We start from the raw sequence: 22,904 nt of genomic DNA, 5'->3' as shown, positions 1-22,904 counted from the left end.
CAATATTATTATTATTATTATTATTATTATTATTATTATTATTATTTAAATACCATGTCATTGAGCCATCAGTGCCAGATTCATGCTTTCCACCTGTGTGGTAGTGCTGGCAGGTGGGATTGCATTGGCCGGGCCACTCCTGGAGTATGGTGTGCAGTACTGGAAACCTCACTTCCAAAAGGATGTGGATAGAATGGAGTGGGGTGCAGAGGAGAGCTGCGATGATCAAGGGCCTGGAGACTAACCCCTAAGAGGAAAGGCTGAGGGACTTGGGAATGTCGTTCAGTCTGAAGAAGAAAAGGCTGAGTGGGGAACATGCTTGCTCTCTTGACGTATTTGAAGGGCTGTCACTTAGAGGAGGGCAGGGAGCTGTTCCTGCGGGCAGCAGAGAAGAGGACTCACAATCATGGGTTTAAATGAAGGGCGGGAAGGTACCGGCTGGATATTCGGGAAACCTTTTTTACAGTGAGAGTTGTGCAGCAGTGGCATCAGCTGCCTAGGGAGGTGGTGAGCTCCCCCTCTCTGGCAGTCTTTAAGCAGCGGCTGGAGAAACCCTTGTACGGGGTGCTCTCGGCTGATCCTGCATTGAGCAGGGGGTTGGTCTAGATGGCCTGTAGGGTCCCTTCCAGCTCTGTGATTCTGTGACTGCAGATAGGGGAGGTCAGAAGCCATCAAGTGTGTGGGCTTGCCGTCTCAACGTGAGGCCCTGAGAATGGGCCCCCAACATCTGAGGATGAAGGTCACCCAGCAGGCTTCATGAGGGGGTTCAGTCTTAGGTCTTGCTCCACGGAGTCCTTTCCCGATTTCGTTTCTCAAGGGCAGCAGTTTCCCTTTCCTCCTGGGTAGGGTTGCCAACCTCCAGGTGTGCCTGGACCTCTCCCGGCATTACAGGTGTCCTCCAGAAGACAGAGACGAGTTCCACTGGAGAAAATGGCTGCTTTTGGAGGGTGGGCTCCATGGCATTGCATACCCCGCTGAGGTCCCTCCCCTCCCCAGGCTCCACCCCCAAATCTCCAGGAATTTTCCAACCCATCGCTTGCAACTCTACTCATAGGAATGAATGGCAACCTTATTTCTGCAAAATTAAAGCATTCAGGGGCTCCATTGGGGCGGAGAGCTAAATGTGTTCTCATCCCTAGAATGCCCCCCCCTCCTCAAACTGTGTCCTTAATTGCACCCCATTTACTTTCCCCATGCGGATGTGGGATCTTTATCTGATCTGCATGGACCCAGCCCTTGAACACCTGAATTTGCCTTATACTTATCCCTTGGTGTATCTAGGTTGATCTTGTCTGCTCTGACTGGGAGCCGCTCTACAGGGTCTCAAGTGAAGATCATGTCACCTGCCACCCATTTCTTTTAACTAGAGATGTGGGGAATTGAACCTGGGACCTTTTGCATGCCGAGCAGATGATCTGTCACGGAGCTATGGCCCCATTTGCAGTTACAGGGGCATTTTAAAAGCGTCTTGCCCTGGAAGCGGGGCCTGGAAGTGAAAGGAAAAGGTCCTGTTTCCTAGTCTTGCTAGAGCAGGGGTCTTCATCCCAGGGGTCAGGATTCTCTGGTGGGATTCTCTCCACCTGTCGGTGCCCGAGAGGACGTCTTGGTGATGCAGATGAATACAGAGCAAAGGTGTTGTAGGCTTCTCTTTGCCTACATGCTTAGAGGAGCAGCTGGTTGGTGGTGGCAGAGGTCCCTCAATGATGGAAAGAATTTCTCTTTAGAACTGGCACCCCCCACCCCTTCCAAAGCTCTCCCATCTGTCTTTCCCCCAGCCTGGTCATGACTCCACCCGATTTGCCGATCTTCCCCATTGGTCAAATCGAGCTCCTCCTCTTCCTGCCACATGACTGTGGTGTGCCCAAACTTCCTGTCACATGGTTGCTGCCTGAAGGTTAAAGGTGTACGCCAGGTCTGGAAGAGTGAAGACCACTGTGTCAGAGTGTGGCAGGATGGGAAAGAACAGTGGGAAAGAGCAGGTAGAGAAAGGGTTACTTTTCTCCCTTTCTCACAATACAAGAACTCGTGGGCACTCCATGAAATTGCTGAGCGGTCGGGTTAGAATGGATAAAAGGAAGTCCTTCTTCACCCAAAGAGTGATTAACACTTGGAATTCACTGTCACAGGAAATGGTGGCGGCTACAATCATGGATGGCTTCAAAAGGGAATTAGATAAGCATATGGGGCAAGTGATGCTCTGTCATCTTGGTGCTTGGGGGGGTGAGCAGTGGGAGGGCTTCTAGTGTCCTGGCCCCACTGGTGGACCTCCTGATGGCACCTGGTATTTTTGGCCACTGTGTGACACAGGGTGTTGAACTGGATGGGCCTTTGGCCTGATCCAACATTGGCTTCTCTTATGTTCTTATGTTCTTCTTTTCTTTTTTTTGAAATTTTTTTTATTTTCGGGATAATATAATTCTTCACACTCTATGTTGTCATTAAAATGCTTCACAAATTTCCCCGATTTATCAAAGTGCCCCTCCCTACCCCCCTTGCTTGGCTTCCCACAGTGCTTACATCCAGTCATTTTTATTTTCTTAACAATGTCTATGATAACATTTTCACTTTATTCTAACTTTTAATGTTTATTCTACAACTTACCTCCTGTCATTAGGTAACTTCTTTCTTTCACACTATAGATTATTATTCCTAGTATTCTTCAAAACATAACAAATTATTTTTTACGTCCCAGTTATTCTCTAAATAGTGTTTAAAGTCTTTCCAGTCCTCATAGAAACTTTCGTCTTCTTCATCATTTAATTTTCTTGTAATCTTGTCCATTTCTTATGTTCTTATGATGCTGTAAACCGGCTTTTCTGGGTAGAGATCAACGTTTGCAAAACTCTTGGATGTGAGCTAATCTTTTCTCCCCCTGAATTAAAATGGAAGGCACACTTTGCTCATACAGTAAAAATTTTTTGCCTTGTATGTTGTGAAACACAACAACCGTTACCCTGCCCTCAGTGTGTTCCTTCATGAATCTCTACTCCAGGGATTCCCAAGGCTTTTGAGCCTGTGGGCACCTTTGGAATTCTGACACGGCACGGAGCGCTCAGCCACAAAATGGCTGCCTCCAAAAGGCTACTGCAGGAGGCGGAGCCAGCCGCAAAACGGCTGGGACAGTGAAGACTCTTGGGCTGTGGCAGCAGCTGCCGCCCAGGCAACCATTTTTTAAAATCTGCACGGCCAATCAGAACCCTTGTTGGGAAAAAATCCCACCTGGCCCTGCCCACTTTCTGAAAACACTCTGTGGACATCAGGAAAGGAGCGCCCTGTTGGGGACCCCTGCCCTATTCATGCCTTTTCCCTGATTAGACGGAGGCAATCTGAGAACAGTGACTCATACGGGATGCAGCAGGCAGCCTCCTTTGTGAATGTCCACTTTGGTTATGGAAAAGTTGGGTTTTTTAGTTATTAAAATAATCTCTCAATCTCGTGCACCCACCTACCCACCCACCCGCTATCTGGGAATTAGCAATCTAGAAAGAAGACAAGATCATGGGTCCGTGAGAAGAGGATACGCCCTGATCAAGTTACTATCCCTCATTAACTGTTCTGAACTTTATTTATACCGCTGACCTGACACACCAAGGCGAGCCAGAGTCATGCAGCCAAGATCTCCTCAAGCCAGCCCGCCTGACTTCTTGGGCAGAGCTTGAGGTTTACTGTGTTTTCCTTCACACGGTGTCTTTCCCGGCCTGTTTGTTTTGAGCCATCGTCAAGGGAGGGATGGGGTGTTGCGTGTGTGTTTTGTTTTGCATCTTTCCACGTTGGCTGCGCTCCCGGGGATCGCTTCAGCCCCCAGAAGTGTCAGCCTCTATCAGACGTGAAATCCATTCACTCTCCACCAGGGTGGTTTTGGTGGGCTTGTTCGTGAGCGTCTGGAGGGACAAGATGCCATTAGCGGCTTTGGGTTTTCAGAGTGGAATTTGAAGCTGGCTTCCCCTCCACGATAGCAGCTGGAGTGTGTGCAAGGAAGCACAGTGGGACCGGGAATGAGTTGCGCTGCGAGTCCCCCGTACATACAGATAAAGTGCAAAAATGCGTGTCCAGACAATGCAGAGTGTTCCCAGAGCAATCCCCGGGTGGGCAAAACTATGCAAATTGTTTGCGGATGTAGGGGGGGGGGAGGAAACTGTTCACAAAACCCTCCTCGGCCGCCTGCCAGCGTCGAGGATTGCACCAGCCGGGCCCCTCTGCGCTTTGCGTTCATAAAGACTAGAGACAAACAAACAAAAGCCCAGCGTCTCACGATGCTAACTTCTGGACTGGGTTCTGGCATAATCAAGCGTGCCCCGAATGCGCACAATGTGATTATAGCCGTAGACCTTGAGTGAAAGAAAGCAAGCTATTTTTAAGTCTCGCTGAAAGAACGTGGGACTTTAACAAGATAGCTTCCTGTTTGTTTAACAATCTGGTGACCCAGTGGTCTCGGGTGGGACCATTCTCACAAATGCCACCCTCTATTTCCAATCTCTCGTCGAAGCCACTGTCGCCAAACCCTTGACCACAGCAGACGTAATACCAAAATTGGTATCTGCCAGCAGGGAAGATGTAGAAGCGTGGGAGACCATCGCCATCTATATCCAAAGATCTATCAATGGGGGCGACCGAAACAGTCAAAGAAAACATGAGATTTTGTTTCAGTTGCCCTAGACCAGGGTTCCCCACACTTTTGGAGCCTGCAGGTGCCTTTGGAATTTTGACACCAGATGGTGGGCGCAACGGCACAATGACTGCCATGAGAGGCGGTTTGGCCATTGCCTTCCTCTGCAGGGGGGGAGTGATATTCAGGTGTCGCACAAGAAGTGTCATTCAGTAAAATTTCACCTGGAGCAAGGAATGCGTAAAATGAAATGAGGAACAAGAGAGGGACCCGGAGGCACAAGCCCAGTCCAGCAGACTTCGTCTCACACCCTTCCTTCGCACGCAGATCCCATCAGAGTCCCCATCAATGCTCCCTCTAAGCTGTGGAGTCTTGTGAGCAAAACTTTTACTTTGTGAGCTACTGGCCTTAAAGCTGTGAGCAAGGGCTTTGGCTACTGTGTAAATTAGTTCGCTCTGGAGACGTCCTTCCTGAGCGAAGACAAAAATGTGTGAGCCGGAGACTAAAAAACTGTGAGCTAGCTCACACTAACTCGGCTTAGAGGGAACACTGGTCCCCATGTCCTAGAGCGATTTCCTGCGTCTTTGAAACGCTGGCCCCCGCGGGGAGCGTCCTCGGCAGGGGAGGAGGAATGGGTGCCCTGGATCGGGGTCTGGGGTTCAGTAGGAGTGTGGACAACTCCCTTTTTGCGTGGCTAGTCATCCTAACGCTGTACCTCTTTTGCACAACTGGAACTTTTTAGCTGCCCAGAAGTTGTTTGTGGGGTGAGATGTTCCCTCCCTCTCCTGTAACTGCAGGTTTTGTGTCTGGTTGCATTAAAAAAAAAAGAAGCCCTGTTTTGTGGCTTCATTATCATCAAAGATCAGCAGTGGTGGTTCATCGCTCTCTTTCCAGGAAGCCGATCTGCTGCCTCTGATCTATACCCCTGATAGGCTTCTTTGGAATTACGACCTTCCGTAGAGATCACAGCTGGGAAGACAGGCAGCAAGGCTGGGTGGTTGGGAAGGGCGGAGGCAGATCTCAAAGTCTTTGCAAACCATCGTCGGTGTCCTCTCTCAACCCCGCAGTCAGGGTGGGGAGGGGGAGCCAGGATTGACAGCTGTGAACCCACTCTAACGCACATCCCCCCTTTCTCTTCCGACAGCTGCCGTGAAGCTCTGCGTCTCCTTGCGGGTCCCGCAGACCATCCCCATGGACCTGCGGATCGGACAGCGCCTCGCCAAACCCGGCCCCGACACTGCCTTGCTGGCCCTGAAGCAGACGCAGCAACTGCAGCACCAGCTTTTCCTGGCTAGCTTGCACCAGCAGCAAGTGGAACAGCTCAGTCATCATCACCTGCGGGTACGTGCGTCGGTGATTCCTGGGGGGGGGGGTGGCCGGGAAGGGGAAGCGACGGCACCACGTACAGCCAAGGAGCAGCCAGCCAGTGATCGGATTTTGCCAGGGAGAAAGTTTTGCTTTCTTTTGTAAGGACAGAAGAGAGCATAAGAGAAGCCATGTTGGATCAGGCCAGTGGCCTATCCAGTCCAACACTCTGTGTCACAGTGGACAAAACCCACGTGCCATCAGGAGGTCCAATAGTGGGGCCAGAACTCCAGAAGCCCTCGCACTCTTGTCCCCCCCCCCAGCACCAAGAATACAGAGCACCACTGCCCCAGACAGAGTGTTCCATCTGCACCTTGTGGCTAATACCCACTGATGGACCTCTGCTCTTAAGGACATAAGAGACGCCAATATTGGATCAGGCCAGTGGCCCATCCAGTCCAACACTGTGTCACACAGTGGCCAAAACCCAGGTGCCATCAGGAGGTCCACCAGCGGGGCCCAGAAGCCCTCCCCCTGTTCCCCCCCCCCCCAGCACCAAGAATACAGTCCCCAAGAGTCCACTCCATATGTTCATCCAATCCCCTCTTGAAGCTGTCAAGAGAGTTCCCTCCACCGAAGGCTTCTAGCAAGGAAGTGGCTTCTTGAGTGTGAGGACAGCACATCTGTAAAACACACCCAAGTGGCTTTGATCCCGTTGGTACCATCAATCATTCATTCCTATGCTCATTTCAGCCTCACGTCCCAGAGCTGATAATCCCTAACAAGACTGGGGGCTGTAGTCACATTCCTGTAGAATTTATTATTTATTTATATTTATTTACTTAGTTTATTTATATCCCATCTTTCTCGCCAGTGGGGACCCAGGCCAGTGTTCCCTCTAAGCTGAGTGAGCGTGAGCTAGCTCACAGTTTTTTAGCCTCCGGCTCACACGTTTTTGTCTTCACTCAGGAAGGGATGGCTCCAGAGCAAACTAATTGATGCAGTCGCCAAATCGCTCGCTCACAACTTTAATGCCCGTAGCTCACAAAGTAGAATTTTTACTCACAAGACTCCACCGCTTAGAGGGCCCATTGGACCCAACACAGCTTAGATCTTTCTCCTCTTCTCTGTTTTATCCTCACAGCAACCCTGTGAGGTAGGTTTAGGCTAAGAGTGTGTGACTGGCCCAAGGTCACCCAGCCAGCTCCCATGGCAGAGTGGGGATTCGAACGTGGCTGTCCCAGATTCTAGTCTGACACTTTTGCCGCTGCACCACACTGGATAGTCCCTGACCAGACCGGGAACTGTTGCCCTGTCCCTCTGTTGTAGAATGATTGGTGTCGTGAGATTTTAAGCCAGAAGGGGCACGAATCACGCGCCATCGGTTTGCTCACTGTGCCACCAAGACACACTCAGTCCCCCATGCCTTGTGCACAATCTGACTTAGGGCGCTTTGACTCTAGGAAGCTCATGCCCCGGAAATAAATGTTGGTCTCTAATGAAGATAGATTCGAGTGGGTAGAGCCGTGCTGGTTTGAAGCAGCAGAACAAAGTTTTAGTCCAGGGGCAACTTTGAGACCAACAAAGTTGAATTCTGGGCAGGGCTATTTTTGGGCAGGAACGCACAGGAACGGAGTTCCGGCTGGCTCCCAAGTTGACCACACCCAGCAGGAACTCATTAGCATAATAGGCCACACCCAACAACAGAAACTCATTCGGATTGGCTACAATTAGGGGTGTGTGGCCTAACATGCCAAAAGCCCTGGGTTTTGACAACAAACAAGGTAAACAGAATAAGGAGCAAAAGGTGAGTGTGGTAACATGGGGGTGTGGCCTAATATGCTAATGAGCTATGACATCAGGGTGTGGCCTAATATGCTAATGAGTTTCTGCTGTTGGGTGTGGCCTATTATGCTAATAGGTTCCTGCTGGGCTTTTTCTTTCTTTCTTTTTAAGTACCCATAGGTACACTTTTATTAATTTTTTAAAAAATAAATAAAGAAATAAATAAAGAATAAACCTGCTGGGCTTTTTCTACAAAAAAAAGCCCTGATTCTAGGTATAAGCTTTCGTGTGCATGCACACTTCTTCAGATACATGCACACACACGAAAGCTTATACACAGATTGGGTGGTCTTAAAGGTGCCACTGGACTTAAAGTTTGTCCTGTTCGTCTCTAAGGTGCTATGGAACCGCATTCTAGCAGTCCCACTGCAGAGCGGTACGGCTGCCCTCTGAAACTGAACGTTCCATGTGTGTGTGGATTGCAGTCCTTCGAACCAGTCCGCAGATGTCTCTGGGCCACGTCACCAGGAGACACCAATCCCCTCCCACTTCCTCTTAGACCTCCTTTGGAGGTTTCTTTAGCAGTGAGGAAGTTGCCACGGCACGTGCTCCTCCAGTCCTGCTGTAGCAATGCTGGGATATTTAAGCCACGTGTGCGGTGTCCGTGCCGACCTTCAGAAACTGGCACAATGGCGGCATGGTCAGGAGTCACAGCATGGACTTCTGTCATGTAGCCCACTAAGAGTGTTGGCGCAGTTCCCTCTAACCTGAGTTAGTGTGAGCTAGCTCACAGTTTTTTAGCCTCTGGCTCACACATTTTTGTCTCAGCTCAGGACGGATGGCACCAGAGCAAACTAATTTATGCAGTAGCCAAATCACTTGCTCACAGCTAACGCCAGTAGCTCACAAAGTAGAAGTTTGGCTCACAAGACTCCACAGCTTAGAGGGAACATTGGAAGAGACCCTGATGAGGGCACCCCATATAAGCCCTAGGGGTTGTCATTGCTGCGGCTGTTGCATTTCAGCCAGCTCAAAAGATCAACTAGGGAAGAAGAAGAGAAGAGATTGGATTTATACCCTGCCCTTCACTACCTGAAGGCGTCTCAGAGTGGTTTACAATTTCCTTCCCTTCCCCTCCCCACAACAGACATCTGTGAGGTAGGTGGGGTTGAGAGAGCTCTGAGAGAACTGTCCTTGAGAGAACAGCTCTGAGAGAACTTGTGACTGACCCAAGGCCACACCAGCAGCTGCATGTGGAGGAGTGGGGAATCAAACCCAGCTCTCCCAGATTAGAGTCCGCGCTCCTAACCACTACACCAAACTGGAAGGCACTTGACTGTTTAGCCTGCTGGCCTGCCACCTGCTTCGGCTCTGGAGAAAGGAAGTCCGATTTCTCAAAGCCAATTTTATGCCGTTTTACATATGTACATGTCAAAACAGGGTGTTCCTTTGCTTCTTATCGCCCAGGCATTCCCCCTCCTAGCTGACTAGCTATGACGACGTAGATCAGGGTTCCCCAACATGGTGCCCACCAGTACTTCCTTTTGCGGCCACTGAGCATTTCAGAAAGTGGGTGGGGCCATTGTAAGGCAGGGCTTGTTACTGGTTGCCCTCATTCAAATGAAAGGGTCAGGAAAGATAGTAAGCCCCTGGGCTCTCCTTACTCAGGGTGTGGTTCCACTCCCCCTTCAAGCCTCCTATGAAAGCTATTTTTGAGGTGGCACCAAATTGTCCCACAGATCTCAGGGAGGTTGGGGACCCCCAATGAAGATTATCTGCCAGCCACTTTGGGGGGAAAGTGTTAACCATGGAATGTTAACAAAAACAGTGCAATGTGTTCTGTGTAGAAAAAGTGCTGGGAGACACCTTAGACGAGTTATAAAGACAGGCGACGGTGTCCGCTGTGGGCGTGAGGGTCTAGGCGCGCGCTGCTGTGCCCCCCCCCCCCTCGCTGGGGAGCGATGCGTTGGGCTAATAGCTGCCCAAACTGTCGAAAGCGGTTGTCGCCCACTTCGCACAAAAGTGAAAGTGCGTCAGTCCTCCATCTTAGCTCGACCGGAAGCCCGGAGTTACAGCGTGGACTTCTGTCATGTAGCCCACTAAGACTGTTGGTGCAGGAAGGAAGAGACCCTGATGAGGGAACCCCATATAAGCCCTAGGGGTTGTCATTGGTTTGAAGACGATGGTGTAATTCCTGATAAATAGAATTTCAAATCTTCTCTGGTGAATTACATATTTTAGTAGTTTTGTTTAACATTTTGTTCAGGATGGAAGTCTTCTGCATTGACGGCTCTAGATGTATGAACATCATTTTAGGTTCTTTTTCTTATTTCTAACAACATGAAAACTGATAATTTTACTTCATAGTGTTCCCTCTAAGCTGAGTTCGTGTGAGCTAGCTCACAGTTTTTTAGCCTCCGGCTCACATGTTTTTGTCTCAGCTCAGGAAGGATGGCTCCAGAGCAAACTAATTTTGCAGTAGCCAAATTGCTTGCTCACAACTTTAATGTCAGTAGCTCACAGAGTAGAATTTTTGCTCACAGGACTTCATAGCTTAGAGGAAACATTGGTTGAGAGAGCTCTGAGAGAACTGTCCTTGAGAGAACAGCTCTGAGAGAACTTGTGACTGACCCAAGGCCACACCAGCAGCTGCATGTGGAGGAGTGGGGAATCAAACCCAGTTCTCCCAGATTAGAGTCCGCGCTCCTAACCACTACACCAAACTGGAAGGCACTTGACTGTTTAGCCTTCTGGCCTGCCACCTGCTTCAGCTCTGGAGAAAGGAAGTCCGATTTCTCAAAGCCAATTTTATGCCATTTTACATATGTGCTTCATGTCAAAACGGGGTGTTCCTTTGCTTCTTATCGCCCGGGCATTCCCCCTCCTAGCTGACTAGCTATGACGATGTAGATCAGGGTTCCCCAACATGGTGCCCACCAGTACTTCCTTTTGCGGCCACTGAGCATTTCAGAAAGTGGGTGGGGCCATTGTAAGGCAGGGCTTGTTACTGGTTGCCCTCATTCAAATGAAAGGGTCAGGAAAGATAGTAAGCCCCTGGGCTCTCCTTACTCAGGGTGTGGTTCCACTCCCCCTTCAAGCCTCCTATGAAAGCTATTTTTGAGGTGGCACCAAATTGTCCCACAGATCTCAGGGAGGTTGGGGACCCCCAATGAAGATTATCTGCCAGCCACTTTGGGGGGAAAGTGTTAACCATGGAATGTTAACAAAAACAGTGCAATGTGTTCTGTGTAGAAAAAGTGCTGGGAGACACCTTAGACGAGTTATAAAGACAGGCGACGGTGTCCGCTGTGGGCGTGAGGGTCTAGGATGGGAAAGGTAGTTTAGTGTTAGGGCTTAGTGGAGAAGAGGAATCGTGCAATGGCACCGTGGTTAGAGGAAGTGAGGCGCCAATTAGGTCATAGGCTGAGAAGCAGAAACCTGAGGGAATGGGGCTGTTACCACAGCCTTTGCTGGCCGTCTTTGCTGGCAAACTGGGGGGTGGGGAACAGTGCTCCCTCTAAGCTGTGGAGTCTTGTGAGCAAAAATTCTACTTTGTGAGCGACTGGCATGAAAGTGGTGAGCGAGCGATTTGGCTGCTGCATAAGCTAGTTTGCTCTGGAGCCATCCTTCCTGAGCGAAGACAAAAATCTGTAAGCGGACGCTAAAAAACTGTGAGCTAGCTCACACTAACTCAGTTTAGAGGGAACACTGGTGTGGGGCTCTGCCTCTGCAGAGGAAGATTCCGGAGTCAGGGTTGATCTGTTTTATTGTATTTATATCCAGCCTTTCTCCCCTGTGGGGACCCAAAGAAAGAACGTAAGAGAAGCCATGTTGGATGAGGCCAGTGGCCCATCCAGTCCAACACTCTGTCACACAGTGGCCAAAAATACCAGGTGCCATCAGGAGGTCCACCAGTGGGGCCAGAACTCCAGAAGCCCTCCCACTGTTGCCCCCCCCAGCACCAAGAATACAGTCTGTTGCCGCAGACTTACATCATTCTTCTCTCCTCCATGTTATCGTCACAACAACCCTGTGAGGTAGGTTAGGCTGAGATTAGGGACTGGCCCGAGGTCACCCAACCAGCTTCCGTGTCAGAGTGGGGATTCGAACCGGGGTTTCCCAGATCCTAATCTGACACTTTAACACGACACTATGCTGAATCCAGGCAGGTCACGTCTCAAATGCTCCCTTTGAAGATTGCAGGAGTTCTTGCTCCATCCTTGGTGCACTGGTCCAGTCTTGTTTTCTCTCTCTGTGTTCCCAGGTGCCGATGGAGCCGCCTCCCCAAGAGTCCACGCCTGGGAAGCAGGAGCAGGAGCTGCGGCTGCTCTTGAACAAAGACAAAAGTAAACGTAGTAAGTACCGCTTGGTCCCTCTGTCCCCGTTATGTCTTGCTGCTAGATCTTCAGGAATCGTCATCCTGGCAGCCTGATTTCCCACTTATGCCTTAGATTTCTGAAGGTGAACTCCCTCGGGCTGATAGGATTCCGTGTCCAGAGAGTGGATGTTGTACCCTAGTTAGAGAGCTTAAAAATCTAGTGTCTTTGAAGCCACAAGCTCTGAAGAGATGGTGCCAAACATACCTCCAGACAGAGGGAGTTCGGCAACTTTAGGGAACCCTCAGATCCTCCCTACGTTCAGAGAGGGTCATAAGAACATAAGAAGAGCCCTGTTGGATGGACTAGATGGACCAGTGGTCCATCTAGTCCAGCATCCTGTCTCACACTCTGGCCAACCAGTTCCCCTGGAGGGCCATTAACAGGGTATAGAGGCCAAGGCCTTCACGAGAACATAAGAAGAGCCCTGCTGGGTCTGACTGGTGGTCCATCTAGGCCAGCATTCTGCCTCATATTACTGCTTCTGCTGCCCTGCCAGGAGATGGGGCTCGACTCACAACTTGTGAAAGACTCGGAATCCTTGAATATCAAGCGCTCTCAATTAGCAGATGTTCAGGGAGTTCCTTTGCTCAAAGATACTGCGGACAAGTGGGACGACATATGGAGCTTCCAAGCCCGGCCAGACGATCTCATCATCTGCACATACCCCAAAGCAGGTATGTGGGGTACTGGATATTACGTGGAGGTCTGGAAAGACAGCAACAGGGGTCTATGGGTCTGTAATGTTAAAGGTAGTGGGCAGAATTGTGAGATGGCTGCGCTTCCTGAGTGGAACAGGAGGTGGTGGGCTTTGAAAAACTTTGAAGGTTTTTAAGCAGAGGCTAGATGGCCATCTGGCAGCAATGCCGATTCTGTGAACTGAGGCAGATCGTGAGAAGGGAGGGCAGGAAGGGTTGCCTCAGTGCTTAGATCTCATGGCCCTTTCTTACACGCCCGGGGAAATGCCGATCGATCACCACTTTGGGGTCAGGAAGCAATTGTTCTTCAGGCCAGTTTGCCTGGGGATCCTGGAGGTTTTTTGCCATCTTTTGGGCATGGAGCAGGGGTCACTGGGGGTGGGCTATTTGTGAGTTTCCTACATTGTGCAACAGGTTGGGCTAGATGACACTGGAGTTCCCGTCCAATTCTATCATTCTATGATCAGTTCCCTTGGAGAAAATAGATGTCTGAGACCAATGTTCCCTCTAAGCTATGGAGTCCTTTGAGCAAAAATTCTCTCTTGTGAGCTACTAGCATTAAAGCTGTGAGCAGATGTTAAAGTTGTGAGCAGATGATTTAGCTACTGCATAAGTTAGTTTGCTCTGGAGCCATCCTTCCTGAGCTAAGACAAAAACGTGTGAGCCAGAGGCTAAAAAACTGTGAGCTAGCTCACACTAACTCAGCTTAGAGGGAACACTGTCTGAGACTAGAGGCTGGGCTCTAGGGAGTTGTACTCCACTGAGGTGGGTCCCTCTCCTCCCCGGGCCCCATCCCCAGATCTCCAGGAGTTTCCCAACCCGGATCTGGCACCCCTACCCCCCCATCCCCCCACCAATGGCCAGGGGGAACCAGACAACCCAATAGAGAGCATTTTAGCATATTGTGTTTGGGCCTGGTTTGCCAGTTGTACGGCTGTGGTGAGGAAAGCACTCCAGAGAGTTGTTATTACAGCCCAGGAGATCATTGGCTGCCCTCTCCCATTCCTGGAGGAATTGTACAGTTCTCGATGTCTGAAAAAAGCAAAGAACATTTTGCAGGACTTGTCACATCCTGAACATTCCCTGTTTGAACTGCTGCCTTCGGGCAGAAGATATAGGACAATTAAAGCAAGGACAAATAGATTAAAAAATAGTTTTTATTCGAGAGCTATTATTGCCTTAAATGCTGTATGCAATTGGAATTTGGGTGACATTGGTGGCTTTATCATGTGAACCTTAAGGGAGTTATGGGACAGTAGTGAATGGTGTGTGAGTGTATATGAATATTGTTGTAAATCACCGAAATGATTGCATCTTTAATTTCGTTGTACTATGTACAATGACAATAAAGTATATTATTATTGTTATTGTTATTATTATTGTTATCATTGTTATCATTGTTATTGTTATTATTGTTGTTATTATTATTGTTATTGTTGTTATTAATATTATTTCCGTTGAATGTAAAAACTAAAGAATACAACTGAGGTAAGGATTACGGCTTACAGTCCAGAGGTACAAGTGTGGGAGGAGATTGTCTGCGATCCGTACAGATCCTCATTGTTGGTTCTGTGGGGGGTCTCATAAGCCCCAATGGCATTTTTTCCTCAGGCACTTTCCCCTTTAACTCAAAGCTTCTAGTAGGTATGAATAACGTATGGAATGGCCGACACCTCTCCTTTTCCTAGCTGCTCTTTCAGCATGAAGTTGCTGTTGTGTTGTTAACATCTTGAGGGCCCTTTGGCGGTGGAAAGACTTACGGGGACTCCATGGGGTGCTCGATGCAAGCGTGATTTCAGAGGTGGCTGGCCATTGCCGGCCTCTACCTAGCCAACCCTGAATTTCCTCGGTGGTCTCCCATCCAAACGCTTTGTTGTTGTTCAGTCACTCCGTCGAGTCCGACTCTTTGTGACCCCATGGACCACATCATGCCAAGCCCTCCTGTCTTCTGCCATCCTCCAGACTGAGTTTGCTCAATTTCATGTTCGTTGCATCTATGACACTGTCTAACCATCTCATCCTTGGCCGTCCCCTTCTTCTTTGACCTTCAATCTTTCCCAGCCTCAGGGTCTTCTCCAGGGAGTGCTCCCTTCTCATTTGGTGGCCAAAGTATTTGAGCTTCATCTTCAGTATCTGGCCTTCCAGGGAACAGTCCAGGTTGATTTCTTTTTGGATTGACTGATCTGATCTCCTTGCAGTCCAAGGGACTCTCAAGAGTCTTCTCCAGCACCATAGTTCAAAAGAATCTATTCTTTGGCGCGCCAAACACTAGCCAGGGCCAATTTTTCCTGCATTCTGCAGGGGGTTGGATGAGATGACCCCGTAGGTCCCTTCCAGCTCTATGATTCTAACTTAGCTTCCAAGATCATTTAGAGAGCAGCATTCCCCAATCTGTGGGTCCCAACCAAAGTGGGTCACGAAGGCCGTGAAAGCGGGTCAGAGGCTTTTGCGATGTTATTGATTTTTGCGCGTTCTTGCTGTTTAAAGTCGGTCACCGCATCGAGTAAATTTGGCCTTGTGGGCCACTATACTTCAAAAGCCTTGGGAACCCCCAATTTGGTGCTCCACTACTTTGGATTTACGCCGCTTTGCTTTCCTGCCGTTTTCGTGAACCTTTGTCGCTGTCATTATTGTTGCTGTTGTTGTCTGAACTGTACACAATAGGGCTGAAGTACCACAGACCGATCCACTCCTTCACACTTGCGAAGTATGAACTGTTACAGGTTGGAGACAGGGAAAGTTTTGCCTATGTTTTCTTAAAACCCTTAGGGTTTTGTTTTCTCCACCCCAGTGTTCCCTCTGAGCTGAGTTAGTGTGAACTAGCTCACACTTCTGTAGCCTCCGGCTCACCCGTTTTCCCCTTAGCTCAGGAAGGATGACTCCAGAGCAAACTGATATATGCAAAATTACGCAAAATTTCTGCAAAGTTTAGCCAGATTGCTCGCTCACAACATTACTGCCAGTAGCTCGCAAAGTAGAATTTTTGCTCACAAGACTCCAGAGCTTAGAGGGAGCACTGCGTCCACACACAAAAGAGGGTTAAACCAGGAAACAGAAGGAAAGCAGTCCTCCTTTCCTTCCACGGCTGTCCCCTCCTCCTCCTCATGGCGACCCTCGTATCGCTGCCTCCATCTCGTCCCTTGTCTTTCTGGCACACAAGTCTCATAAGACAGCCGGCCGGTTGAACATTATGTTAACAGCTCTCGGTGTGTTTTCTTTTTTAAAAAAACATGCAAAGATTGTAGCATGGGGGAAAAATATATCCCACAAGCGTTGAGAAACTTGTAAACCAACAAGGGCTTGTCTAAGCCTTGGTAATAGTTCACCGCCCGCAGCACTGATCCGAGGCAGATAGGGCGCTTCCATCTGTTGTTCCGCCACGCCACCGTGGAACTCGTCTGGGAAAAGGCACGGGCGTGTCGGCGTGGGGCGGGGTTGCGCCGCTTTGAAGAGAAGGATGTTCCTTGCCAAAAAGACAACGGTTTGCCAGTCAAATGGCTCTTTGTCGTCTTGGCAGCTGCACGGGTTAATCTCGCCGTGCGCCTTCTGCACACACACACACGCACACCCCGCTCCCGTCTCCACCTCGGATATCGTTCTGTCGTGGTGCACGCACTGGCATCAGGACTTAAGATGCGCTGATCCCTGGGCGTAGGGAAGGCACATACGTTGGTGGTACACCGGACGTTTTTTCGGCGATCTTGTGGCCTTCCCACCGAAGTGGTACCTATTTATCTACTTGCAATTTCTTGCTTTCGAACTGCTAGGTTGGCAGGAGCTGGAACTAGAGACGGGAGCTCATTCCATCATGCGGCACCCGGGTCTCGAACTGCTGAACTACTGACCTTCCACAGCGTGCAGTTCAGCATCTTAACCACTTGAGCCACCGCAGCTCCTATTGAAGACCTTACAACCTTATCAACATTTGAATTTATGGCACATAGATGACGACGGCATATGGACATATTTTAGATATATAGCAGCCCTTTATAGATGCTTATGTGTAGTTAAGTGTAGTGGTTGAGACGCTGAACTGCAGACCGGAAGGTCGGTAGTTCAGCAGTTCGAGACCCGAGTGCCGCATGACAGAGTGAGCTCCCGTCTCTGGGCCCAGCTCCTGCCAGCCTGCCAGCTCCTGCCAGCCTGCAGGTAGATGAATAAGTACTGCTTCGGTGGGAAGGTAACAGCGTTCCATGCACCTCGGCGTCTAGTCATGCCGGCCACATGACCACGGAAACACCTCCGGACAGCGCTGGCTCTTCGGCTTTGAAACGGAGATGAGCTCCGCAACCCTAGAGTCGGATTCGACTGGCTTTCGAGCAAGGGAACCTTTACCTTTACTTTGTGTGTAAACTTGCCACCATTGTTATATTTTCTATTTCTTTTATTTCGGGATGTTGTGATGTTTTTTCGGACAGCGCTGGCTCTTCGGCTTTGAAACGGAGATGAGCTCCGCAACCCTAGAGTCGGATTCGACTGGCTTTCGAGCAAGGGAACCTTTACCTTTACTTTACATTGGCGCCATCTAGTGATCAGAGCAGGAGCTGCACCATCCTGTGGTGCAATTTTCTGTAAAGTGGTTTTTCCCTTCCTTAAAATTGCCATTCTTGGGAGGTTGTCCCTCTGTCCACGTGATGTGCAGCTTTCCGTTCTGAAAAGGCTGCATTGCCGTTGCAGTGTGGCTGGGTCCCACCTGTGCAGATATGGCGGAGTGCTGCTTCTCACGTCGCTTTTAAAAGAGGCAGATGCGCCTCTTAAGCCAAAAACTGTGATTGCCAAGTATGGTCAGGAGAGGAATCTTCAGAGGTCTGGAAGAACTCCAAGGGGGGGGGGGGATCTGTGAGTCTTGTGTGTGTGTGTGTGTGATTTCCAATGTCATAGTCCCATGACTCTTGCTACACCCATTTAAAAAAACAAAAAGAAACATGCAAAGTGGTCATGGAGATTATAGGATCAGAATAAGATCCCGACTTTAAAAGAAGGAAATCGTGTGCTCACTTGCATATTTCTGTTCCTAGCTAAATACCACCTGTTCTGCCTCATGTCGTACCTGTGTAGGTAGACCGTACAGGTTCTATGCATGCGTGTTTGTGTGTTCCTAACTGATTATCTGCTTGCTTATCTCATTTATACCTTGCCTTCCTCCCCAATGGAGACCCAAAGCAGCTTACATCTTTCTCCTCCCTTCCATGTTATCCTCATAACACCCTTGCTAGGTAGGTTAGGCTGCGAATGTGTGAGTGGCCCAAGGTTACCTAGCACGCTTCCATGGCAGAGCGGGAGATTCGAACCTGGTTCCCTCAGCTCCTAGTCTGACACCCTAAGCACAGCATCACTCTGCCTCTCTCCATCCCATTCTCCCTTGCTGTCCTTCCTTGGGCTCAGCTTCTCTTTCATTCATTTGAAACTTCATCTAAGTTATTCATACCCCGCCTTTCTCACAAGCAGGCCCGTAGCCAGGATTTTGTGCCTCAGCTTCTCTTTCATTCGTTTGAAACTTCACCTAAGCTATTCATACCCCGCCTTTCTCACAAGTAGGCCCGTAGCCAGGATTTTGTGGCTTGTGGGGCAGATATTTTTTCTGGTGGGGCTGAAGTTCTCAGTGCAGAAAGAAAAGCCATTTAGCCAATAGAAAGCTGTTACCAAGCTGCCAATCACTTTAGATGGCAGGCCTCAGTGGCTGCAAGTTAATCACTTCTGCCCAGCCTAAGCAACAATTCTGAGAACAATCCGGCAGGTGGGGGTGGTGACTTCTATAGTCAAGAAAGGAAAACTCTCTTAAAGGAGACCAGTTTCTTAACACAGAGCTAGAAGGGATCCTAGAGGTCACCTACTCCAACCCCCTTGCTCAGTGCGGGAATTAGTCAACGACAGCACCCCACTCTGCTTAAAGTAGTGTGCGTCTTTAAAGAAATGTTTTTAAACGATTGAAGAAAGCATTTACAGGAGAAATTCCTGTGGGGCTGTGCCTTTAAGAAAGGGGGCGGAGCCCTGAAAAGCCCCACCATAACTACAGGCCAGCTCACAGGGCCTCGAAGCAGATTACACAGAGTCAACCTGCAGAATCTCCAAAAAGGGTCATTCAATAACCAGTGCATTAGGATTTGAGAAGTCTGGAACCACCAGAAAGAAGCTGAAGGATAGCGTAAGGGTTAACACGACACAATAAGCGGCACAGAAATTACATACCTAGGATCCTACTTGCGGTAAGCGAAACACAGCGGCATAGACCACAGTCCTCAATGGTTTGTCAGAGTGAGCTGGTCAACCCATTTTGGGTGAGGAACCCTCCTGCCTGTGGAAAAGAGTCCTCTTGGACCAGTCAGTTCTGCATCGTTTGCAGGAGGCCAAGTTTCATGTCTTCAATCAGTCTGCCCTCTTTTAAAGTACACTGTTTTGCACGTGAGAAGTAATTCTGCACTGAGAGAGGCTTTCCTGTTCTCTTGTTCTGTGCTCACGGATCAAAATTTGAAGCCCCCAAAGATACATGCCAGTCTTTCTCGCTGCCCTCCAAGGATCTAGGCCAATAATATCCCCAGTTTATAAACCAGGGAACTGAGACTGGGGAAAACAAGAACGTCGAAGGACATCCCTGGCTAAGGGGATTTGAAATTGAGACATATTAAAACTACCAGGTAACCCTGTCCCTTGCAAAACTCCTCTGGCTAACTGCCTAGTGGTGTGTCCCTGCCCCGTTTCAAACCTCCGCTGCACCTGTTGTCCTCGATCCACCCGGGCTCACACCCATGCCCTTGGGCACCAGCAGAGCGACACTTCAGAGAGTTGCCAAGTGAGATCCATCCCTGGGAATTCCTTCCAGCTGCTTCCCACGCCCGTCAGCACCTCGGAAGGGCTGTTGCCGGCTGCTGTCAGTGAAGGAGAGATTGCGGACTCCTCCGAGTGACACTCAGAGAGGGTGATTCCACCAAAAATTCCAGAGCATTTCCCACCCCTTGGAATCACAAGGGATGCAGAAGTCCTCAAGCTGCCAGTTTCCCGCCGCTGGATTTCTCCTGGGCATTCTTAGGGAGAAACTTAGATCTAGAAGGTACCCCAAAGGTCATCTAGTCCAGCCCCCCTGCTCAGTAGAGGAAATTCACCGCTACTTTCACTTGGGCCTTGGGGGGGGGGCACCAGCTAATTAAAGGCTCCAGGGCAAGGGTGGGTCTGCTTGGCGCACACCCACCCAGCCCCCCACTAGATCCTTCCTCCAAGGCAGGGGTCATTTCCTGCAGGAGCACACAGGAGCGGAGCTCCGACAGTAAGGAGCCCAGGGGGCGGGCACATGCAACGAGCCCCACCCCGTGCTCCCAGCAGCCTTCAGTCGGGCCACGAGGAGCAAGAAGCAGCCAGGTAAGTTGCAGAGCCCCTCCCCGGCCCACCTTCAGGTGCAAGCTCTCCCTCCTCTGTGAGCTAGCAATCCAAAACAGTCCAGTGGGACCTTTAAGACCAAGTTTTATTCAGGTACAAGCGCTCCCTCCTCTGCGAGGGCAGATCTGCACGTTCCCCCCCACCCCAATAGCTAGCAATCCAAAACCGTCCAGTGGAGTCTGCGCGATGGGTGTTGCCTTCTGACACACTTCCGGTGATGTCAGGGGGTGTGGCATATGCAAATAAGTTACGCTAATAAGTTATACTAATGAGCTCCTGCACCTCTTTTTCTACGAAATGACCCCTGCTCCAAAGCAACCCAGAATCCCAATGTTAATAGACTGTTAACAGTGTCGCAATCTAAGGCTCCTCAGAAGTCTAGGAAGCCGTATTTTTTTAAAAAAAAGGAGAGGTGGAGATCAAGCGTCCTCCCTGGCGATCTCTTCTGAAGCCTGGCACAGAAAACCCAGCAGGAGGAGTGAACTGCTGTAGCGGTCAACCACTGGTTGTGGCTGAGTCCTAAAGAGATTCGGCTCATCGTAGATGAGATCAAAAAGGGAGATGCTGGCTGCGGTTCCCAAAGCTGCACTGGAAACATTTAGACCCATGCGCTGATTCTGAACCCGGCTTGGTCCTTTTTAGCACAGTATTTTCTGCTAAGTGTACGAAGTTATATTCGTGAGTGCAGTGCTGTAACTGTGCGACAGGCAATCGGAGGGAAAGCCGAGGCTCAGGGAGTGGGCCCCCATAAAAACCACTAGGGGGCCAGGCCCCATGGCTTCTCTGATGTTCTTATGTCTGGGGCAGCGATGCTCTGTATTCTTGGTGCTTGGGGGGCAAAGGTGGGTGGGCTTGTGGAGTTCTCTGTGTGACACCGAGTGTTGGACTGGATGGGCCATTGGCCTGATCCAACATGGCTTCTCGTATGTTCTTATGTCTGGGGCAGCGATGCTCTGTATTCTTGATGCTTGAGGGGGGGCAACAGTGGGAGGGCTTCTGGAGTTCTGGCCCCGCTGGTGGACCTCCTGATGGCCCCTGGGTTTCGGCCACTGTGTGACGCAGACTGTAGGACTGGATGGGCCCCTGGCCTGATCCAGCATTGGCTTCTCTTATCTATTTATGAAAAGAGGAAGACTCAAAATGAGATGGACGGACTCAATCGAGGAAGCCACAAAGGCCCTCAGTTGTCAAGACCAGAGCAAGGCTTTTAACGATTGGATGTTTTAGAGATCATCAGTTCATTGAGTCACCATAAGTCAGAAGTGACGTGCCAGCGTGGAACACACAGCGGGTTCCTTATTGGGCGTATATTTTGTAGAGTTCATTATCAGCAGGACGGTAACATATCTGGGCCCATGTTTGTTTTTTGCCAAGAGGAATTAGACCCTGGTTTGGACCGGGCCACTGAAACTGGCGAGAAATGTGCCGTGGTAGTTACAACGACCGCTTTTCTCGTTGTTCAACAGGTGCTGTGGCGAGTCGGGTCGTGAAGCAGAAGTTGGCCGAAGTGATCCTGAAAAAGCAGCAGGCCGCTCTGGAAAGGACCAATGCTCCCGTCATGCCATACAGGTGATCGGGTTGTAGACCCAAGACCTTTTGCAAATGCGTGCACTGTAGGGTTGCCAGCTCTGGGTTGGGAAATACCTGGAGATTTGGGGGGGGCAGGGTCTGAGGACGCCAGGGTTTGGGGAGGGGGGAGGCTTCAGTGGGGCATAATGCTGTAGACTTGGCCTTCCAAAGCGGCCGTTTTCTCCAGGTGAACTCATGTCTGTCGCCCAGAGATCAGTTGTCACAGCAGGAGATCTCTAGCCACCATGTGGAAGTTGGCAGCTCTAGAGTACACTGGCTGCAGGAAGACGCCAGTTGTCAAAGCCTTAGCTGTTGAGAGGGGCAGCAGGGATGATTTGGCTAAGAACAATGGGTCGATAGGACACCCTCAGTTGTACAGATAAATACAAAGAGACCCCCCCAGTTGCGAAAGATCAAAATTACAGAATCAACCGGGGAAACCAGGGTTTGTAGCGTCGAGCAGATTGGATTGGAGCCTGGTATGAAGTTTGGTGTTTCCTATTTGGAACGTAAGCTTTGACAAGCAAAGAAAACGACTGAAGAAAAAAAGAGACGGCACTCGGTTAATGCAAGTGGTTGAAGGAGAGAATTTACGTCTGAGGAAGCATAGAATCGAAACGAAGACACAAGCCGGAAGCTTCGTTAAATAGAATACATTGTGATTCTCTTACTTCTGATATGTAACCTTTTGGTAAATTTATGTATGTAGCACTTTATTCGTTGTTCTCACATTGTATAAATTTATATTTTGCATAATTACGTTTCCCCGGTTGATTCTGTAATTTTGACCCTCAATTGTACCCCAATTTTATCCAGATTTGGGACTCCTGACAAGGGCCCATGACGATAACAGTGCCCTCCTGAGCACCCTTCTCCGTCCCTCGCTTTCATGCCCGGCTTAGCATGGCACACTTAAACAGGCTCTCTGCATTCCCTGCATCATTAACATGAGCGCAGACTCTCCACTGGCGAGAATGCATGTTTGGGTTAAGAGCTGTGGACTCTAATCTGGAGAACCAGGTTTGATCCCCCACTCCTCCTCCACGTGAAGCCTGCTGGGTGACCTTGGGCCAGTCACAGTCAATGTTCCCTCTAAGCTATGGAGTCTTGTGAGCAAAAGTTCTGCTTTGTGAGCTACTGGCAATAAAGTTGTGAGCAAGCGATGTGTCTACTGCATAAATTAGGTTGTTCTGG

At 49.7% G+C, this 22,904-nt stretch overlaps 1 protein-coding gene across 1 annotated transcript in view; it reads left to right on the top strand.

Moving 5' to 3' along the window:
• HDAC7 (histone deacetylase 7) overlaps positions 1 to 22,904 on the top strand; it is a 318,340-nt gene that overhangs the window by 228,086 nt on the left and 67,350 nt on the right. The window contains exons 2-4 of the mRNA XM_015410216.1: positions 5,751 to 5,947; positions 11,961 to 12,051; positions 21,608 to 21,710. Coding sequence (XP_015265702.1) covers positions 5,751 to 5,947; positions 11,961 to 12,051; positions 21,608 to 21,710 — 391 coding nt within the window. The remainder of the gene's footprint in view (positions 1 to 5,750; positions 5,948 to 11,960; positions 12,052 to 21,607; positions 21,711 to 22,904) is intronic.

This window comes from Gekko japonicus, unplaced genomic scaffold, assembly GCF_001447785.1.
Source record: "Gekko japonicus isolate JY-2015 unplaced genomic scaffold, Gekko_japonicus_V1.1 scaffold996, whole genome shotgun sequence".
Classification (NCBI taxonomy): domain Eukaryota; kingdom Metazoa; phylum Chordata; class Lepidosauria; order Squamata; family Gekkonidae; genus Gekko; species Gekko japonicus.
This window is presented reverse-complemented; position numbering and strand designations above follow the sequence as displayed.